Raw genomic sequence first — 21,731 nt, forward strand, 5'->3', positions numbered from 1 at the left:
CCACTTAAAATATAATGTTTTCTCTTTATGAACCTTGCAGCCTAAATCTCCCGCAACAATCTTATAAGAATATTGCTGAATAATTTCAATACATTCCTAAATGCCTGTTAAACACTTGGTCTCTGGTAAGCTATTAAATGCATCATTTCAGATCTCATGACTGGAAAATTAACTATTGCAAGCAGCCCAGGGTATGGGTGGCTGCACAGTCAAAGCCCTGTCTCTGCATCCAGTTTTCTCCCGCAGTCCAAAGACATACTGGCTAGTAGGTTAATTGGTGATTGTAGATTTCAGTGACTAGAAGAGGGTTTGGGTGCAATGGATTAATAGATTCACCATTGTGAGGGGTGACTACCACAGATCCAGGGAGGAGATCAGTAACTGGGGTCTACAATCAGTCATCTAAAATGTGAAGCCAGCAGTAGAAAAGATTGCAAGCCTGGATTTTGATGAGGAAACATCGTTAGGAGGATACACTATGTCCAAGAAAGGAGTCTAGACCTGAAACTTCACAGAGGCTGCTCATCCTGCTGAGTTACTTCAGTAGTCATTGGATCTGCTGTTCATAACCTAGTGCACTTTCACTGTTAGTTACTATCAGCATCAACAAATTAAATTGTGACAAAACTAATTTTTATCATATGTAGCTGAAGACAAGACTCCATCTGAAAGTCAAATTGACTGGTAGGTAAGGTTTTATTAAAGAAATAATTATACTAATGTTAACATTTCAGAATTGAAATATTGTTGACACACATTATTGACTTCTTCATTTCATAACAGGCACTTGGCAGTGAAAAGTCTGATTCACTGGCAAGAAAATCCAAGACAAGTGGAAATCTAGCTTCTACTGAATTATTAGCAGTCAGACGGAAGTAAGGTGCTCTTCAATGTATATAAGCAAGCATGGACTATACAGGTTCACACATGGATATCCTTGCCTACTGTATTCTCCACATTTTCCCCCCATCTCAGATTCCCATTCTCTTTCTTAATATTATTAACATTATTCTTAGTTCTCATAGTCTTAATTGGCATTCATTCAGTGTTCTCCTGCTTCCTCCTAGACTCCTTCAGACTCCCATCCTCTAGTTCTTTCATCCATCTCCCTTTCTCTTGCACTTTGCCACTTGACTCTTTCTTTCTTCCTTGCAATAGGCATCCTTCCCACTGTCTTTCCTTTGGCCCTCAACATTCATCTGATCTTCACCTTCTCTCCCACTACTTCACCAACCTCTAATTCTGCTCTGTGCACTCCCTTAGCTTTCCCAAGTTGAAAGAAATCAGATATGTCTCAGTGCAATTTGATGGGCATGAGATGGCCAGCTCAAAGAACATATAAGGAGTTGTACCTACTTCATAAGTACAAACGGAAAGAGGAAGGCCAAAACTGAAGAAAAGCACCATAATTCTTGGAATCAAATTTACTGTTAAGAATAAGCCAGTATGGTGTCTCATTGATCCCTCTTGCAGGATAAGTGAACGCCTCATGACCCTTCAGATCATATGTGGAATTAGTAACTGTCAGTCATCAGTGTCTGATTAGAAAATTTTTGGAGATTTCTAAAGAGGTCCAACCTTGAAAATATCACAAAGGAGACAAACTCCTAGTTGATTAAAGTGCTAGTGTCAGCAAATAAACAATATTTTAGTCACATATGACTGACAAGAAGAGAACATGAAGATGCTGGATAAAGTGCTTTTTTTCATTCAGTACCTACTTTATCAGAACTCACGGCTACATCCACAATCCATGCACTAGCACCTGTTAGATTATATCACCATCTGTGACAGACTGCAAGAATATCCATATGTACAGCACCATTACAGGGATCAATGACTGTTGTGCTGACAAGCTCTTAATTTGGTCTTCCTCCAAACAATGTTAACAACAAGAATGTTGCCACAAGAGAGAAAAAAAAACTCAATCTTAAAAGACTCTGCAAAGCCAATTTTACTTCAGAAAGCACCTCACCAAACAATCCAACAACTCCCAATCAACATCAGCTGCAAAGTATGCAGAGCATCTGGATTGCTTAAGATTCATCGTAATTAGCACCTCTGACGATATCTTGGCTTCTTTACTAGAAAGTACTTGCACTTGTGAAGAAAATGGCTTGGAGATTCAGTAGCTAATTCGTTGAAAACATAATCTGTTTTTGGGTTAGAAAATTCACCATAACTCAAGGGAAATTAAATAGATCTATGGAATTTCTCCTAGGGTAGGAAAACAAAATCTTGGATACTACTGATGAAGTCTTAATACTTGGTACAGAGGAACTCCAGTTGCAAACTCAAAACCATGTCTCCTACATCTAGGAAAAGGAAAACATGCCAAGGCATCACAAAGGTACATGAGTCAAATGTGATTGCATTGGATTACAATCTGGGACATACCCTCTTCTCATTACTATCATTACGAAAGATGTCCAGGACCTTTAAGATCTACACTCAGTGTTTTCGGAATTACCCCTTCCCCCCCACCATCAGATTTCTCAAGAGTCCATGAGTCAATGAGCACTAACGTGATGTTCCACTTTTGCACTATTTAGTTATTTATCTATCTATTCTCTCATTTATTTATTGCAAATGTTAGTACGTCTTATGTCTCACACTATACTGCTGCCATAAAACATCAAATTTCGTGACATATGTCAGTGATAATAAACCTGGTTCTGGTTCTGAATCCCATGTTAATAAATTAATAATCTCTTTGGTAGCTCCTTATGGAAGACCTGCTGAAATTTAAAACACAGTTTCAGTTAACTTCCTCTTAACCATTCTACCTATTACAATCTCAGAAATCTCTAATGATTTGTCAACCAGTCTAACTCTTTCATAATTCCATATTAATATCTCCAAATGCTATTATTATTTTTAAGTAGCTTGCTGGCAGGCTAATTGGTCTGTAATCCACCATTTTCTTACTCCTTCCTTTCATAAAATACCATGATTATATTTTAATCTGTGGAACTATTCCAAAAGTCTGTGGAATTTTGGAAGAAAATAATAAGTGTGTAAACTATCTACAAAGTTATCTCATTCAAAATCTTGAGATTTAAATGATAGATTATGGAGTCATACTACACAGAAACAGGCTCTTGTGCGCATAACATACACGTTGACCATCTAGTACTATACTCTAATTCTAGTTTACCAACAATTGATCCAAACCTTCTGTGCCTGGGCAATTCCAGTGCTCATCTCAAAACCAAGATATGCTGTGAGAGTATCATATCAATGCTTTAGAACTCTTTTGATCATAATCACTAGAAAATAAGCTAAGTATTTCAATGAATTTTCAAAACTGGTACCCCATATGACCAGTTTAATGTACTTATCCCATAAATAGTAATGTTCAAAGTTCAAAGAAAACTTACTTTGAAATATTAGAGAAATGTTCCATAATTCCAAAATGATAACCATAAATTAAAAAGCATATTTTTCAAGTGTAAAGTACTTACCACTTGTCCATTTTGTGGGTTTTTATGAGCATATGGAGGACCACGAATGTGATTCCACATTTGTCCAGAAGTCATGGCAAATACCACACACTATGAAAAGATCAGAAGGCATTATGACTTCCCATGTTTTAGACCTTATAATTGACATATTCATTTCCCAAAATTATATCCTACTTTCTAACCACAATGAAAGTGGCAAAGTCTTAAGCTTCACAAACAAGACAAAATCTGCAGATGCTAGAGATCCAAAGCAACACACATAAAATGCTGGAGGAACTCAGCAGGACAGGCAGCACACACAGAAAAGAGTAAACAGTCAGCATTTCTGACTGAGACCCTTCTTCAGGACAGTTAATGAAGGGGAGAGGTCAGTGTAAGAAGGTGGAAGGAGGGGAGGACAAAGTGGGAGGTGACAGGTGAAACTAGGATGGGAAAGGGGGTGAAGTGAAGAGCTGGGAAGTTGATTGTGGAAAAGATAAAGGTTTGGAGAAGGGGAATCTGGCAGGAGACGATAGAAGTCCATGGAAGAAGGGGAGGAGTACCAGAGGGAGGTGATGGTCGGGTAAAGAGATAAGGTGAGAGAAGGAAACAGGAATGGGGAATGGTGAGGGGGAGGGCGGAGCAATTACCGGTAGTTCAATAAGTCAATGCTCATGCCACCAGGTTGGAGGCTATCCAGACAGAATACAAGGTGTTGCTCCTCCAACCTGAGTGTAGCTTCATTGCGGCAGTAAAGGAAGACATGGAATGACATGTTGAAATGCGAATGGAAAGTGAAATTGAAATGAGTGGCTACAGGCAGATCCCACTTTTTCTTACAGATGGAGCGTAGGTACTCGGCGAAGCAGTCTCCCAATCTATGTCGGGTCTCACCAATATACAGCAGCACCAGATAGAGTAGATAACCCCAAAAGACTACCAGGTGAAGTGTTGTCTCACCTGGAAGAACTCTTTGGGGTCCTGAACGGTAGTTAGAGAGGAGGTGTAGGAGCAAGTGTGGCACTTGTTCCACTTGCAAGAATAAGTACCAGGAGGGAGATCAGTGGGGAGGGACAAGTGGACAAGAGAATTGCTTAAGGAGCGATTCCTGTGGAAGGCAGAAGATGGCGGGTTTCCTGTTGCACGATGGCAGAAGTTATGGAGAAATACATGCTGGATGCGGAGGCTAATGAGGTGGTAGGTGAGAACAAGAGAAACCTTACCCATAGTGGGATAGCGAGAGGATAGGGTCAGGGCAGACGTGTGTGAAGTGGAAGAGATGCAGATGAGGGCAGCATTGATGGCGGAGGAAGAGACATCTCATTAGTCCTGGGATTAAAAAGCCTTATCCTGAGAGCAGATGCAGCAGAGACGAAAGAACTGAGAGAAGGAGATGGCACTTTTAAAAGGGAGGGAGGTGTCCTAAGTGGACCAAGTAAATTTGAGGACAAGGTGGAAGTTGGAGACAAAGTTGATGAAGTTGATGAGCTCAGCATAGCTGCAGGAAGCAGCACCAATGCAGTCGTCGATGTTGCGTAGTTAGAGTTGGGGAGCGATCCCAGTATAGGTATCCACATAGCCAACAAAAAGGCAAGCATATCTGGGACCCATGCGAGTGCCCATGGTTACACCCTTTGTTTGGAAGAAGTGGAAGAAGCTGAAGGAGAAATTATTGAGATTGAGGACCAGTTCTGCCAGATGGAGGACAGCAGTGGTGGAGGGAAACTGGTTGTCCTGAAAGAAGAGGAAAGTTTTAAGGCCTTCCTGATAGGGGATAGGGGCGTATAGGGACTGGACATTCATAGGGAAAATGAGGCGAGCAGGGCCAGGAAGCTTGAAGTCATTGAAAAGATCAAGACTGAGAGAGGTGATACAGATGTAGGTAGAAAGGGACTGAACCAGGGGCAATAAAAGAGTTGAGGTATGCAGATATAAGTTTAGTGGGGCAGGAACAAGAAGAAAAAATGGGTCTACCTGGACAGGCAGTGCTCTTTCAACAGGAATTCTGCAGATGCTGGAAATTCAAGCAACACACATCAAAGTAGCTGGTGAACACAGCAGGCCAGGCAGCATCTCTAGGAAGAGGTACAGTCGACATTTCAGGCCGAGACCCTTCGTCAGGACTAACTGAAGGAAGAGTTAGTAAGAGATTTGAAAGTGGGAGGGGGAGGGGGAGATCCAAAATGATAGGAGAAGACAGGAGGGGGAGGGATGGAGCCAAGAGCTGGACAGGTGATTGGCAAAGGGGATATGAGAGGATCATGGGACAGGAGGTCCGGGGAGAAAGACAAGGGGGAGGGAACCCAAAGGATGGGCAAGGGGTATAATCAGAGGGACAGACGGAGAAAAAGGAGAGTGTGAGAAAGAAAGAATGTGTGTATAAAAATAAATAACGGATGGGGTACGAGGGGGAGGTGGGGCATTAGCGGAAGTTAGAGAAGTCAATGTTCATGCCATCAGGTTGGAGGCTACCCAGACGGAATATAAGGTGTTGTTCCTCCAACCTGAGTGTGGCTTCCTCTTTACAGTAGAGGAGGCCATCAGAATAGACATGTCAGAATGGGAATGAGATGTGGAATTAAAATGTGTGGCCACTGGGAGATCCTGCTTTCTCTGGTGGACAGAGCGTAGGTGTTCAGCAAAGCAGTCTCCCAGTCTGCGTCGGGTCTCGCCAATATATAGAAGGCAGAGGCTCGGAAACGAATCCTAAAGCCAACTGGAGTAAGTTGGCGATGGAGGCACGTTCCAAGAAAGGATATATAGCTGTGATAGCAAGTCTGAGTCAAAATGTGGTCGAAAAGTTGAAGAGCCGAAGAAATTACAGATGGGGAGCAGTGAGAGATGGATTCTCCGTAACTTCCGCCACCTCCAACGGGATCCCACCACTAAGCATATCTTTCCCTCCCCCCCCCCGCTTTCCACAGGGATCGCTCCTTATGCCACTCCCTTGTCCATTTGTCCCCCCCATCCCTCCCCACTGATCTCCCTCCTGGCACTTATCCTTGTAAGCAGAACAAGTGCTACACATGCCCTTACACTTCCTCCCTTACCACCATTTAGGGCCCCAAACAGTCCTTCCAGGTGAGTTGGCTGGGGTGATATACTGCGTCCGGTGCTTCCGATGTGGCCTTCTATATATTGGTGAGACTTGACGCAGACTGGGAGACCGCTTTGCTGAACACCTACGCTCTGTCCGCCAGAGAAAGCAGGATCTCCCAGTGGCCACACATTTTAATTCCACATCCCATTCCCATTCTGACATGTCTATCCACGGCCTCCTCTACTGTAAAGATGAAGCCACACTCAGGTTGGAGGAACAACACCTTATATTCCGTCTGGGTAGCCTCCAACCTGATGGCATGAACATTGACTTCTCTAACTTCCACTAAAGCCCCACCTCCCCCTTGTACCCCATCCGTTATTTATTTTTATACACACATTCTTTCTTTCTGTCATTCTCCTTTCTCTCCCTCTATCCCTCTGACTATACCCCTTGCCCATCCTTTGGGTCCCCCCCCCCTTGTCTTTCTCCCCGGACCTCCTGTCCCATGATCCTCTCATATCCCCTTTGCCAATCACCTGTCCAGCTCTTGGCTCCATCCCTCCCCATCCTGTCTTCTCCTATCATTTTGGATCTCCCCCTCCACCTCCCACTTTCAAATCTCTTACTAACTCTTCCTTCAGTTAGTCCTGACGAAGGGTCTCGGCCTGAAACGTCGACTGTACCTCTTCCTAGAGATGCTGCCTGGCCTGCTGCATTCACCAGCTACTTTGATGTGCATTGCCTGAGGCAGTGCTCTTTAGTGGGGTCCTGTTCAAGGGGCAAGTAAGAGGTTCCGAGAGCTGTTGCCTGACCTCAGCAAGGTGGAGGTCAGTCCAGCAGACTACTCCTGCACCCCCCCTTATCAGTGGGTTTGACGGTGAAGTTAGGATTGATGCTGAGAGAGTGGAGAGCAGTGTGTTCAGAAGGAGTGAGGTTACAATTGGAGAGAGGAATGTTAAAGTCGAGACAGTTGATGTTGGCAGTTAGCAATAAAAAGATGCAAAGCAGACAGAAGACAAAAGCGAGGTGTCCAGGAAGGAGAAGGGCTGAAGATGAGAGAAGGGGTCATCGGTGTGGGTTAGAGAGTCCTTGCTAAAGAAGTAGGCATGGAGATGGAGGTGCTCTAAGAAGATTTCAGTGTCACGACAGGTGCGGAACTCTCTGAGATGCGGGCGCAAGGGGACAAAGATGAGGCCCTTACTGAGGAATGAATGTTCTGCCTCAGAGAGGGGAAGGTCAAAGGGAATTGGAAAGACCTGGCATAGATGAGAGCTGGGATCAGAGGGGGAAAGATAGCTGGTAATGTCTTAAGCTTATTTCAGCCTCAGGTAGCAAGTCAAATTCGTGATATAGTCATAGAAAAGGACAGCACAGAAACAGACAATTTGATCCATCTAGTCCATGCCAAAACTAATTAAACTGCCTACCGCCCTTGACTTGCACTGGGACCATAGCCCTCTATACCCCTATCAACCATGTACCTATCCAAACTTCTCTTAAACATTGAAATTAAGCTTGCATGTACCAGTTGCAGTGGCAGCTTGTTCTACATGTTCACAACTTTCTGTGTGAAGAAGTTTCCCCTTGTGTTCCCCTTAAACTTTTCACCTTTCGCCCTTAACCCATGACCTTGAATTGTAGTCCCAACCAACCTGAGTGGAAAAGCCTGCTTGCATTTACCCTATCTATAACCCCCACTCATAATTTTATATACCTCTATGAAATTTTCTCTCAATCTTCTACATTCTAAAGAATACAGTTGTAACCTATTCAATCTTTCCTTATAACTCAGGTCCTCCCAAACCAGCAACATCTTTGTAAATTATCTCTGTACTCTTTCAAACTTATTTACATCTTTCCTGTAGGTAGGTGACCAAAACTGCACACAATACTCCAATTAGACCTCACCAATATCTTATACAAGTTCTACATAACATTCCATCTCCTGTACTGAATACTTTGATCTATGAAAGGAAAATGTGCCAAAAGGTTTCTTTACAACCCTATCTAACCGCAATACCAGTTTCAATGAATTATGGACCCGTAGTTCCAAATCCCTTTGTTCTACAGCATTCCTCAGTGCCCTACCATTCACTGCGTAAGACCTACCCTGACTGGTCCAACTGAAGTGCAACTTGTGTGCATTATATTTCATCTGCCATTTTTCCAGCTGGTCCAGATCACGCTGAGAGTGTGATAGCCTTCCTCACTGTTCACTACACCTCCAATCTTGGTGTCATTGGCAAATTTGCTGATCCAGTTAACCATATTATCATCCAGATCGTTGATATAGAAGACAACCAACAAAGGACCTAGCACTGATCCATGCAGCGCTCTAGTAGTCACAGGCTTCCAGTCAGAGAGGCAACCATCTACTATCACTCTCTGTCCTCGACCACAAAACCAATATCTAATCCAATTTACAAATTGAAAAAAAAAGTGTTCACAGTCTTCTAAACTTCAAGGAATACAGGCTCAAACTATCTAGTCCCTCTTGATAGGACAATGCCGTTATCTCAGGAGTTAGTCTGCTTAATTACTTTATTTTCCAATGTTGCAGTGGGATCAAACTCATATCCTGTTTTCCAGGTGAAACTTCACCAACATCCTGTAACTCCAAACCCTTTGCAATGATGGCCTAATGTTGCTTGCCTTCCTAACTACCTGTAGGACCTGCCTGGCACCTTTTTGTGATTCATACATCGGAACACTGAGATCACATTGCACTTCTGTCCTTCTCCATTTAGGTAATAATCTCCCTTTTAATTTCTCTTAATGAAGTGCATGAGCTTTTAGGGTAATGTAATTGGGAGAAATGTACATTGTTCACAGCCACTGACACACCGATATTGAGTTGGGGCTTCACTTTAAGAGGCTGGTTTGATGTGATGACATTATTATGTAAAGATTTTTAAAGTGCTTTTGTGTTTAAGTTTTGAAGTTCAATAAAATGAGTTATAGGTTTCATTAAACAAAAAACGCCGCACTTTGTTTTATTTGCAAAAACCTATATTGGTGCTGGAACTGATGCTCTGGAACGATTTCAGAATTATTGAACATGTCGTCGACTCATTCACTTTGAAACTGCCAGAGTTTGGGGAGCAAAATGCCATTGCCTGGTTTGTACAAGCCGAAGCCCAATTTGCAGTACATCAGAGATTTGTGAACACCATGGGTTCCAGCTGCCAGCGATGACTACTATTCACTATGGACACCCTTTCAGGGTTGACGCTTCCTGTGTAACACGGGTGCTCAAGTGAGTCTGCTGCCAGCATCGCCCATTGACGAGAAGGTAAAAAGCAACAAAACCTCACTGGAGGCTGCCAATGCCAGCGGGATCCAGACTTACGGGACACAACAGGTGACCCTCTGCTTCAGTGGGTGATGTTACACATGGGACTTCGTATTGGCTAATGTGTCTAGACCTCTACTCGGTGCAATTTTTCTGTCTGCCCAGAAACCATTCATTGATCTTAAGAACTGCCGGCTTGTGCATGTCAAGGACTTTGGGTTGTTACCATGTTCCCTAAATGACTGTCAAGCACATGCACCACCACATGTGAGTTTACTCAACTACTGGGTGAGTTCCCAGACCTCAGCAAGCCCACATTCTCCACTACAGTAACAAAACATGAGGTTGAGTACCACTTTCCCACAACTGGCCTGCCTGTCCAATCCCACGCATGTAGACTGGACCATGAAAAGCTGGCCACTACGAAGGTTGAGTTTGCCAACATAGAATGACTCGGCATTATCCTCTGATTGATTAGCCCCTGGGCTTTTCCCCTCCATATGGTCCCTAAGTGCGTTGGTGATTACCGACATGTTAATGAGTCCACCACCCCCGACCATTACCTGGTCACATCCAGGACTTTTCAACGTGTTTAGCCGGAAAGTTAATTTTTTTTCCCAAAGTCGATCTGGTTAGGGGCTATCATCAGACGCCTGTGTGTTTGGAGAACATTCCCAAAACAGTTGTGATAACCCTGTTCCACTTTTTTGAGTTTCTGCATATGTGGTTTGGAATGAAAAATGCAGCTCAGACTTTCCAACGGCTGATGGACTCTGTATTAAAAGACTTAGATTTTCTTTTGCTTACCTAGATGGCATACATGTTGCAAGTGTATCCAAATCTGAACACATATCTCATCTCCTCACACTTTTCGAGCACTTAAGCCTGCACGGGTTGATCATAAACCCTGCTAAGTGCCAGCTTGCATTGTTAACCATTTACTTTCTCAGCTATCACATCTCCGCAGAAAATGTGAAACCCCTCCCATCAAAAGTAGCCACTATTATGGATTTCCCACTACTCTGCACTACAAAAAATCCACAGGAGTTGTTAGGTATGGGAAATTTCCATTACTGCTTCATTTCATGAGCTGGTGAACCCCTGTATAGTATGCTTAAAGGCAATGATTGGTCAAGTGCCTGAGTGGACATGACCAGGGCATTTGATAAGCTCTTTCTAAGTCGACCCTACTAGCACACCTGCTCCCTAACACACTCATAGCCATTACTACTGACACCTCAGAATATGCTGTGCGTGCTATGCACTAACAGTGAGTTGAAGGTGAGTGACAGCCACTCGCCTTCTTCAGCCGGCAGCTCCGCATCCCCCGCCCCCCCCCAAAAGGAAGTACAGCACGTTTGACCGTGAGCTTTTTGGTCTCTATCTGGCTGTCTGACGTTTTTGTTTTCTTCTAGTTGGTTGCCATTTCACAATGTTCCTTGGCCACAAACCCCTCATGCACGCAATGGCCGAAATATCAGACCCTTGGTCTGCATGGTAGTAACACCACCTGGCCTACATATCCAAGTTCACAACTGACATACAACATATTAAGGGGAAAAATAATGCTGTGGCTGATTCTCTAGGAAGAGGTACAGTCGATGTCTCGGCCCGAAACGTCGACTGTACCTCTTCTTATAGAGTTGCTGCCTGGCCAGCTGCATTCACCAGCAACTTTGATGTGTGTTGCCTGAATTTCCAGCATCTGCAGATTTCCTCGTGTTTGCCGTGGTTGATTGCCTCTCATGGCCAGCCATTGAAGCCACACACATAGGGGTTGACTATTCCAGAATGGCAGCCGACCAAGTTACTGACCAAGAGGTCCAGGCTTACTGAACAGCAGATTTGGGCCTGTGTCTGGCTGATAATAAGCTCAGGGAAGTTGTGATTTATCACAACCGCTCACCTTCACCCCACTGTGTCCGCAAACTGGAACCGGACTGCTTCGGACTCCATATCTGGCCTCTTGAATCTGGGTCAGAAGGCCTCATAGAAATTGGCTGCACTAACGTTTGTATGATATGGCCTCAGAAAAAACATGCATGATTGGACTGCAGCCTGTGTGGAGTACCAGTGGGCAAAAATTAACCATCATGTTCAGGTGCCATTGCCACCTTTTGAGGTCCCTAGGTGACAGTTTGACCATATTAATGTGGACATTGTTGGTCCTCTTCCCCACTCTCCACATCATTTCACCCATCTCCTTACCATGGTGGACCGTCCCACCGGGTAGCCAGAGGTCACCCCTCTAGCATTGGCAACAGCTGCAGACCTGGCTCGGACATTCATCAGCACTTGGGTTGCGCGGTTAAGCACCCCATCTGATATTTCCTCTGACCGCGGCCCCCACTTCATTTCAGACCTCTGGGCTACAATGGCCCGGAACCTGGGTGTTAGGCTACATCACAACACAGCGTATCAGTCACAGTCCAATGACCTATGTGAGCAGTTTCACTGCTCCTTAAAGGCTGCTCTGAGGGCTTCCATGACTGTTGAGTGTTGGCATGATCATCTCCCCTGGGTCCTGCTGAGGTTCAGGACTGCTCCAAAATAGGGCCTGCAATCATCCATTGCCGAGTTGGTATACAGACAACCTTTACGAGTGCCAGGTGATTTCATTCCTGACGCCACAACCTCCTGGTTGGCCTCTCAGCAGCATTCCACCCTCCTCAGTAAATTCAATTCCTTTTCACCTATTCCTACCTCACATCATGGAATGCAGCACTCTTGGGTTCCTACTGACCTAATTCTTCCTCACTTGTTTTCATCCACTAATATGCACACCAGCAACCCCTTATGCCCTCTTACATTGCCCCATTCTGCACTTTGAAAAGGGGAGAAGAGACTTTTATCATAAAGAAGAGGAGTAAACCTGAACGTATTTTGATAGATCGCCTTAATCTGGCCTACTAAGATTTGGAGTATTCCGCTGTCATTATCCCTGGCACCACAACATGACCATGAGCTGTCAATGCACCTCTAGATGAGCCAGAAGCATCTGCAGTTTGTCTACCCATGGAATATAGGACCCAAGCCAGGCAACTCGTTTGAGCTTCAGACAGACTCACATCACAATGCTGGTTATAGTGAATTCTGAAATTCTTAGCTGGAAGGGGGTGTGGTGGTGGTGTCTATGTGGGGTTGTAATTGGGAGAAATGTACGTAATTCACAATCACTGAAATGGAGTTGAGGTTTTATTTTAAGAGACTGGTCTGAAGTGATGACGTCATTACGTAATGATTTCTAGCGCACTTTTGTGCTTAGGTTTTGGAGTTCAATAAAATGCGTTATAGGTTTCATTAAACATAAAATGCCCCACTTCATTTTATTTGCAAAAACCTACAATCTCGCACTTCCCAACATTAAACTTCACTTGTTGTTCCTTGGCCTATTCACTCATTCTACCTACATCTTGTAGAATCATCGTATCCTTATTACAACATGCCCTTCCATCACTTCCATCACTTATTAAAATAGTTCCAGGGATGAAGACACTTTATTGAATAGATAAACTGGAGAAGCTGTCGTTGCAAGAGATCCTGATAAAAGTAAATTCATGAAGGGTTTAGACAGAGTAGGGAGGGTGTGTTCCTATTGACTAAAGGGAGAAGAACCAATGGACATAGAATGAATACACATGGTAAAGGAAAGAATAGCAACAGGAAGAAATCCTTTATGTAACTCATGACTGAGGTCTGAAATGCACTGCATGAGATTTTGGTGAAAGCAGATTCATGCAGCATTCTCAAAGGAGCTGGTGTGGTATCTGAAAGGAATAAATTTGCAGCACCATAAAAGTGGAGTAGAAAATTGCTCTAACAGAAAGCTAACTTCATGATGCTACAATTATCAGTCAAAATCTGTGATTCTTTGACTGATGTTTCAATTTTAAATAATAAGCACATGTGGCTAACTAGGCTTAGAGTTTTATTACAAAGTGTTATCAACCCGAAACACTAACTTTGATCTTTTCTCTCATCAGAGATATTGCCTGATCTGCTGATTATTTCTTGTATTTATTGCTTTTATTCATCTCAAAAAGCACTTTAAATGTTAGTTTTGATATGCTCAGTCAGGTTTCAATCAAAAACGTGTTGTAGAAAGACTCTTCTCAAATTATAGGCTCCACAATTAACTAAAAATGACATCCTTGCTAAAGAAGCTGCTCATAATATAAAATAATCTAACTGCCCCGTGGTCTCAATTTGGAAAAAAATATGGTGTAAATTGGAATCTGAGAGATGGTATTGAGGAGTCATAAAAGATCTTAAGTGAAAAGGACAGCAGCCATTCTTGAGAATTTGAAGTATGCTTCCCTCAACTCTGTCAACTGTATTAGTTCTGTTTCTTTGACAGTTTCAAGTGCTCTTAAATTTAACTTTCACCATTCTCATTCTCCGAATTTTTATCCATTTAAATTTAAAAAGAACTAACTCCTAACTTCATTCCATTGTGAGAATAGAGCAAAAGGTACTGCACTCTTGTACTAGTGTGATACTTTCTGAATACCATGCACCTTTGAATGAAGCCTTATGCAGCCAAGTTATGATAATCTTTGTGTCCATCCTCACAAAAATTACTGTTAAGGTTCATACTGTCCTTCGTATGATTGGTTCTAACTTTGCCATCAATTAAAAGCAACTGCGAATCATCTTTATTGACATCTTGCTATCTCCTCATTCTAAAATTTTAGCTCATACTTTTTTAAAGCATCATACATAATTTCTTGAAACTGGACATGCAAACTGGGTCCAGAAAAATAGGATGAAGGAAGAAAAAGGACTAAGGAAGTAAATTAATTTTTAAAAAAAGAACTTTTGTTAACTGATAACTGGCAGTTTTGATGGGGGCTGTCAGCAATCAGCCATTTGTGCCTCAGGAAATCTGTCAAGCACAGCCTACCAAAACAGTCCACTGAATCCAACAGTGCAGCAGTGACTCCCTGAGGATTGTTAACTTTATACAAGGGTGCACTTAAGTTGGAATGTCAGCCCCATTAAATAATATATTGTACATACAAATATTTATTTAAGCTTTAAAATATTTTACATTTTTAAAATGATTTAAATCTTCAATCATTTTTAAAGATTTCTTAGACATTTAAGATAACATCAAAAAGCCTTTGACAGACAGTGAACTGTACTGAGGCCTATAAATTTTTCATACACTTGCTGCTGTGGACTCAGATTGTTTAGCCCTTTGAATGGGAAACATTAAGTGTAGTCAGTTGATTACAGCAGTTGGCAATTCAGGTCTGGTATGATTTGGTCAACATCTCATCTAAGGGGCAAGGATGAATATTGGTCCTCCTCCAGGCCTCACAAGAAAAGTTTTGACTTCACTTGCCCTCTCGCAACAACAACATTTCTGCATAAATGACAGACTTCTAGTACCAAGAATTTTTGCACCTTTCAGGCAGAATCAATTTGCTAGCCAACTATCACTTTCAAATGGACAGCTCAACTTGGGCACGAAGACGAGGTGCATATATTAACAGAAAAATGTCATCTCTAAGGCAGGTAGTCTTATTTCCCATATTTCTCATATTTTCTTATGGCAAAGAAAGAGCCTATCTGGGCTATTTTGCTTGTGCCAGCTCTAAGAACAAACTCACCAATCAACTTCAACCAGTCAAATGTTGGAAAGTACACTTTCAGAGGTCAAATTCTGGTACGACATATCTTAAGAGCATTGACGTACAGAAGCATCTTGGGACACAAGTCCATAACTGAATGAAAATGGAAACAGATGGTGAGGGAAGTGAAAAATGTGCTTGATATGCTTATTTTCTTAGGCCAATATATTGAGTATAAGAGCTGAAATTCCATGTTGCAGTGTGGTACAAACAATTAGTTAGATCTCAATGAGAGTACCGTGTATATTTCTAGTCACCACACTATAAGAAAGATGTGTTTGCAATTGAGAACATGTAAAAGAGATTCATTAGATACTCTCTGGAATGGAGGGCTATAATAATGAGATTGGATAAACTCAAAGTTCAATGTAAAATGATCAAACTATACATGTTACCATACACTATCTTGATATTCATTTTCTTGCAAGCATTCACAAGAAAATAAATAAAGATTGATAAATAACTTGTGTGCAAAAGGAAACAAATTGTACAATAAAGAATAATACAGACAACATAAGTTGTAAAAAGTCTTTGAAAGCTAATCTGTAGGACATAGAATCAGTTCAGATGATGATGATTAAAGTTATCTACACTGTTTCAGTAGCTTGATGGTGGTAGAGTAATAACTGTTCCTGATTCTTTCTTTGGCCTTTTCTGTTCCTGGGCATTGGTGTTTCCTTGCTAGGCCATAACGTAAACATTTGCACCTGTAGAAGTTTGTTCAAGTTTTTGGTAACATTCCAAATCTATTCAAACTTCCAAGAAAATAGTGATGCTTTATTTACAATGATGGTCCCAGGACAAATCCTTTGATATGCTGACAGCAAAAAATTATAGCCACTAACTCTTCACGTCTGTTCACTTAATGACTCTGGATTTGTTTCCACTGAAATGGCAAAAGATGAGGGCCACAGATAGGATAGATAGACCTTTTTTACCAGAGCAGGAGAGGGCTACAACCAGATGATACAGGTTTAAAGTGAGAAGGGCGGTTTAAAAGAGATCTGTGGGCTACGTTTTTTCCACATAGAGTGGTAAATATCTGCAACAAGCTGCTAGAGTGCATAGTAGAAGCAGATATAATTACAAAATTTGAAAAGTGTTTGAACAGTTCATTGGATAGAAAAGGCATAGGTTGAGAAAATGGGAATGGCAATAGATAGGCACAAGTGATGGCGTGAATGAGGTATAACCTATCCTCTCTCACTTGATCTTTAATTTCCCCAATTCTCCTACAGCCTGCCTAAATAAAAAGTATTTTTTAAAAATTGCCTGTTTCGCATTTCAAGATTAGAATCAAACATGAAAACAAAATCAGAAGCAAAGATGTATAAGATGATGAGAGGCATTGATCATGTGGATAGTCAGAGGCTTTTTCCCAGGGCTAAAATGGCTAACATGCGAGTATACAGTTTTAAGGTGCTTAAAAGTAGGTACAGAGGAGATGTCGGGGTAGGTCTTTTATGCAGACAGTGGTGAGTGAGTGGAATGGGCTGTCGGCCACAGTGGTGGAGGCAGATACAATAGGATCTTTTACGAAACTCCTGGATAGGTACATGGAGCTTAGAAAAATAGAGGGCTATGGGTAACCCTAGGTAATTTCTAAAATAAGTACATGTTTGGCAGAGCATTGTGGGCCGAAGGGCCTGGATTGTTCTGTAGGTTTTCTATGTTTCTTTGTACTCTAATAGCAATGAAAAATCTAACCAAATTATTATGACATATTCAATACCAAATGTAACACTTCATCCAAATGTGAATATATTATATTAAATTCAGCGAATTTTTGCACATGGTCAATTTCTAAAACAAAGACATTTGCTACAATGAGTTTCAAACTGCTTAAACTGATAATCTTATGTGGAATTTTATCAATCAAGGCATCAACCTGCTCAGACTCTGACTGATATGCAACCTTGTGTGAAGGGTGGATGTTGCAATAGCAATATCAGGGTAAAAAATAAGGAAATGTTTTGTATTTGTGAGAGGATGTGATTTTCAGACAGACAAGTTCAAAAACAACCCAGTGGAACCCTTTCCACACATTTCCTCTATTTCCTGGACTGCTGTTTTCACCTCCATCACTTCAAAAAGAACTGAGTTCCAGTGGTCCTCACTTTTGTAGAATACCATCTTTCCTACCGCCATCCAGAGATGTAAATAGTCCTTCCAGGTGAGGCAAAGATTCACATGCAGTTCCTCCACCAACTTTATCTATTGCTATTGTACGCCAGAGAGACGAACAGCAGATGAAACAAGCAGTTTGTCAAGTACCTGCTCTCCGCAACTATCCCGAGCTCCCACTCACATGCTATTTCAACACCTCTTCTCATTCAAACACCCATCTCTTTTTGGTCTTTTCCATAGCCGGGTTGAAGCACAATGCAAACTTAAAAAACAACCTGGTCATTTTCAGCTAACTCTGATATTCTGTGTTTTTCTCTTTATTTCTCCTTCTGATGATTCTCTCATTTTTATTCTCTTTTCCATACCCCCACTTAACACCTCAACATCCATTTTTGTCCTCTATGCCTTCTGATTCCACCCACTACTTACAGATTTAACCCATAGGACTTGCCTCCCAATCTGGTTCTATACGTCCTTCATTTCACCCTTAATAAAGTATATTAATTATCAACTTCATTTATTATCAAAGAAGGTATAAATTATACAACCTAGAGATTTGCTTGCTCACAGGTAGCCACAAAGCAAGAAACCTGAAAGAACCCAATTTAAAGGGGAAAAAAAAGGAATAAAAATTAAAATAAAACACGGACACTCAATGTGCAAGAGAAAAAAATACAAATCATGAAAACAATTGATGTGAACAACATTCTGAACCAAGAATGAGTCCTCAGATCCGAACCCTGGAGCAGCCTGGAGTAGGCCCAAAGCCTCGCTTATAAGTTCATCAAATTAGCAGGCACAGAACATAGCAGCCAGGGCAGTCTTCATAGTCTCAGCAGCATAGAGAAGACCATTGTGGAGAATGAGTGAAATTGAAACTCATCCCAACTGACATCCTGTCTTTTCAGTCTATCTGCGTTGGCGTTTAACTTGACCCAATGATGGAACAGCGAAAGGCTCCATACCTTGGAGAAGGAGTGATCATCACGGAGAACAGGCAAAATCGACTCTCACCTCCAATCTGTGCCAGCGTTTAAATTGTCTAAACAGCATATTATGTCTCACACTAGGGCCCAGGTACCACTGCTACAAAAGGCCCTGGGCCTAGACCACACAGCCCAGAGACTCACTCCAGGCCCAGCTCAAACCACTCTCAAACTCTTCAGATCAGCTAGGCGCCCAGAGCGATCCAACCTCGCACCTGGGCCAGATGTACAAGCATCAAAATCGAATCTCCTCTGCCTGGTCCTTGACTTCTCCTTGCGATGCCCAGAGCAATTCAATCTTTCTCCTAGACCAGCTGTATGGGAATTGGATCTCTGGCTGCATCGATTTATCTCCAAACTCGCCTCGTCATCGCTTGCTTCTTCACTGTTTGTGGCAATAATTTAATACAACATACCTCAGAAGAAGTATTTTTAGTTGAGTTTCTTAGCTTTTTGACTACCAGGAAGCCGTTGCACATGTTCTGTAGCGCCATCTTAACTGTAATCAATGCCCATTTTCACTTTTTTTAACTTATCAAATTCTAACCAGTAGCTATTGTGTCCCTGCTTATCAGTTCCCAGCCTTTCTTCATCTACACCCTCCTCTTTATTCCGTCTTTTTACACCTAACACAGACCCACCTCTGTACCCCATCTCTACTGCTCCTTCTCCTCCACCTAGCTTCTTTTTTCCATCATTGTTGTTCACCTATCAACTAGTAGCTCCTGATTCACTGTCAGCCATCTGCTTCCCCTCTCCACTTCATACAAGCCATCGTGCCACTCTACTCTCAGTCCTGATATAGAGTCTTCACGTGAAACATCAGCAATTCCTTTCTCCCCATGGATGCTACCCAGTGAGTTCCTGCAGCAGCTTCCTTTTCCCACAAAAATTATCGATGAGATCCTAAAAAATGAAGCACTGTCACCATTAGTAAAACTTTCATAAACAGTTGTAATTATTTAAACAATATCAAGGCAATTTGAATATATACCAGAGCAGCCATGGCCCAGCCGGTTTTGTTATAGATAAATTCCAGGTTATTTCTCCGCAAATACAACAATCCTCCTACGAGTGAAACAAGGAGAGCCAAGGCAATGGTGCCTGAATAGTTCGGAGGTCTAAACACACGAATCTGTAAAACAAATAAATATATCCCCAAATCATTTATCTTGATGTTTATGTTAACTGCAGTTGATAGAGGGTGACTTAGTGGTGCAACTAGTAGAGCTACTGTCTCACAAGATGATAAGATATCTGTCTGGAGTCTGTATATTCTCTCTGTGACTATGTGGGTTTCCTCTGGGTTCTTCATTTTCTCCCACATCCCAGAAGTGTGCAGGCTGGTAAGTCATTGTTGGCCATTGTTGGTAGATTGTGGAATTTGGTATGGAATGTGGGAAGAATAGAATGGTGTCAGGGTAGGATTAGAGGGAAAATGGTTCATCAATGGCTAGCACAAACTCAGTGGCCCCAAGGCCCTGTTTCTGTGATTCTCCGTGCTGCTACGGAAGTACAATTTAGAGTGCAGGTACCTGAAAAGACCATGAATGTACGTTTGTACTTTGTATATTGCAGATATCAACAAGGTATACCAGCTGTTGGAAGCACTTTTGACAATTGGTATCTGACTTAGGCACATGCAAAGTGTATTGTGGACCTTTAAAAAAAGTAAAATAACTGCAGATATTAGACACTTAAAATAGTAGAAAATGATGGAAACACGTAGCAAGTCAGGGAGCATCTGCGAATGACGTTTAAAGAAGCCTCTTCAACATGAAAAATAACTCTGTAACTCTTCCCACAGATGCTGCCTGACCTAATAAAATGTTTCCAGTACTTTCTGCTTATTTTCTGAAAAGGACCTTGTTTCTTGTGTATCCTTCCCATGAGTATCAAATGAATCTGACCATATTACTTCCAATATTCTATTGCAATCTTTTTATGTCAGAATACCGGCAAGATTTGAAGACAGAAATTCATCTTAGTCCCTTGTGCCAGAGAATTGTAGCTATGAATGAATGTTGTTTACTAATCTGAGAAAAAAATTGACTCCACAACAGAGCTGTATATATTTTTAACACATCAAAGAACAGGAATGACTTTTCACCCATCCTGTTTGAAACCCAACTTCACATTTACACATGTTAGTATACAAATGATTCCATATTCAAATAACTCTGCATTAGGTCAACGGAGAAATAAAAAATATTGAACCTACCAAATACTGTCATGTTAAGATGATAAGCAAGAAAACAAGCATTGTAAAAAAAGTCTGCAGTTGTAGAAGTTCACACTAATTAACAACATTGAAAGTGAAGCAAGAATACTGGCTAGAATAAATCCAATGTAACTGTTAATATTTCCAAGAACTTACATGGACATCAGTTCGGTCAGCAATCCACTTCGCAAGCTGTTCAGCTGCAAATCCGATTCGCTGGAGATCAAAGGTGTCAGCTCTCTTGGGTTTGCCTTTTGGTGGAAAATGCATGAATGTGGGAGCAGAGTTCATATTTAACTGCAAAACAAGCAAATATTGCCTGAAGATGTTAATTCAGTTTCCATAATACTGTGCATAAAACATTTATTTAATTTTTAGCTTATATATTTTTGTTTATTTATTTTATAAGATATGACTATTGGTTCCAACACTATTAGTTATTGTCTAGTTGTCCTAGATAAGTTATTCCTCTAAATCCACTTTTATTTTCCTATTTTATTCTTGGCACACTATTGAACTCAAAGTGAACAGGACGATGTCCAATCTACTCTCTCTTTTGACTGGTATTAATAAGTTCCAGATCAATAGTGACTCAAGGAGATAACGGAGAATTGGACACCCCCTCTAAAATCTCAGTGCATAACTGAATTCAATATTTCTTCAATAGCCAAAGTAGTGTCCCTTTATTTTGTCATAGAGTTATAGAAAAGTACAGCATAGATACAGGCCCTTTAGCACACCTAGTCCATGCCAAACCATTTAAATTACCTAGTCCCATCGATCTGCACCTCGACCATAGCCATCCATACCCTTACTATCCATGTTCCTATCCAAACTTCTCTTAAACGTTGAAATCTAGCTCACAGGCACCACTTGCACTGGCAGCTCATTCCACACTCTCACAACCACCTGAGTGAAGAAATTTCCCCTAAACCTTTCACCTTTCACCCTCAATCTATGAATCTAGTTTAGTACTAGGTCTC

At 41.7% G+C, this 21,731-nt stretch overlaps 1 protein-coding gene across 1 annotated transcript in view; it reads right to left on the minus strand.

Annotated features, from left to right (window-relative positions):
- Positions 1–21,731, minus strand: part of tusc3 (tumor suppressor candidate 3) — a 381,130-nt gene that overhangs the window by 247,160 nt on the left and 112,239 nt on the right. Inside the window, exons 4-6 of the mRNA XM_072251817.1 lie at positions 20,905–21,045; positions 19,522–19,662; positions 3,465–3,554 (exon numbers count right to left, since the gene is read on the minus strand). Of these exons, the coding sequence (XP_072107918.1) occupies positions 3,465–3,554; positions 19,522–19,662; positions 20,905–21,045 (372 nt within the window). The remainder of the gene's footprint in view (positions 1–3,464; positions 3,555–19,521; positions 19,663–20,904; positions 21,046–21,731) is intronic.

This window comes from Mobula birostris, chromosome 3, assembly GCF_030028105.1.
Source record: "Mobula birostris isolate sMobBir1 chromosome 3, sMobBir1.hap1, whole genome shotgun sequence".
NCBI lineage: Eukaryota > Metazoa > Chordata > Chondrichthyes > Myliobatiformes > Myliobatidae > Mobula > Mobula birostris.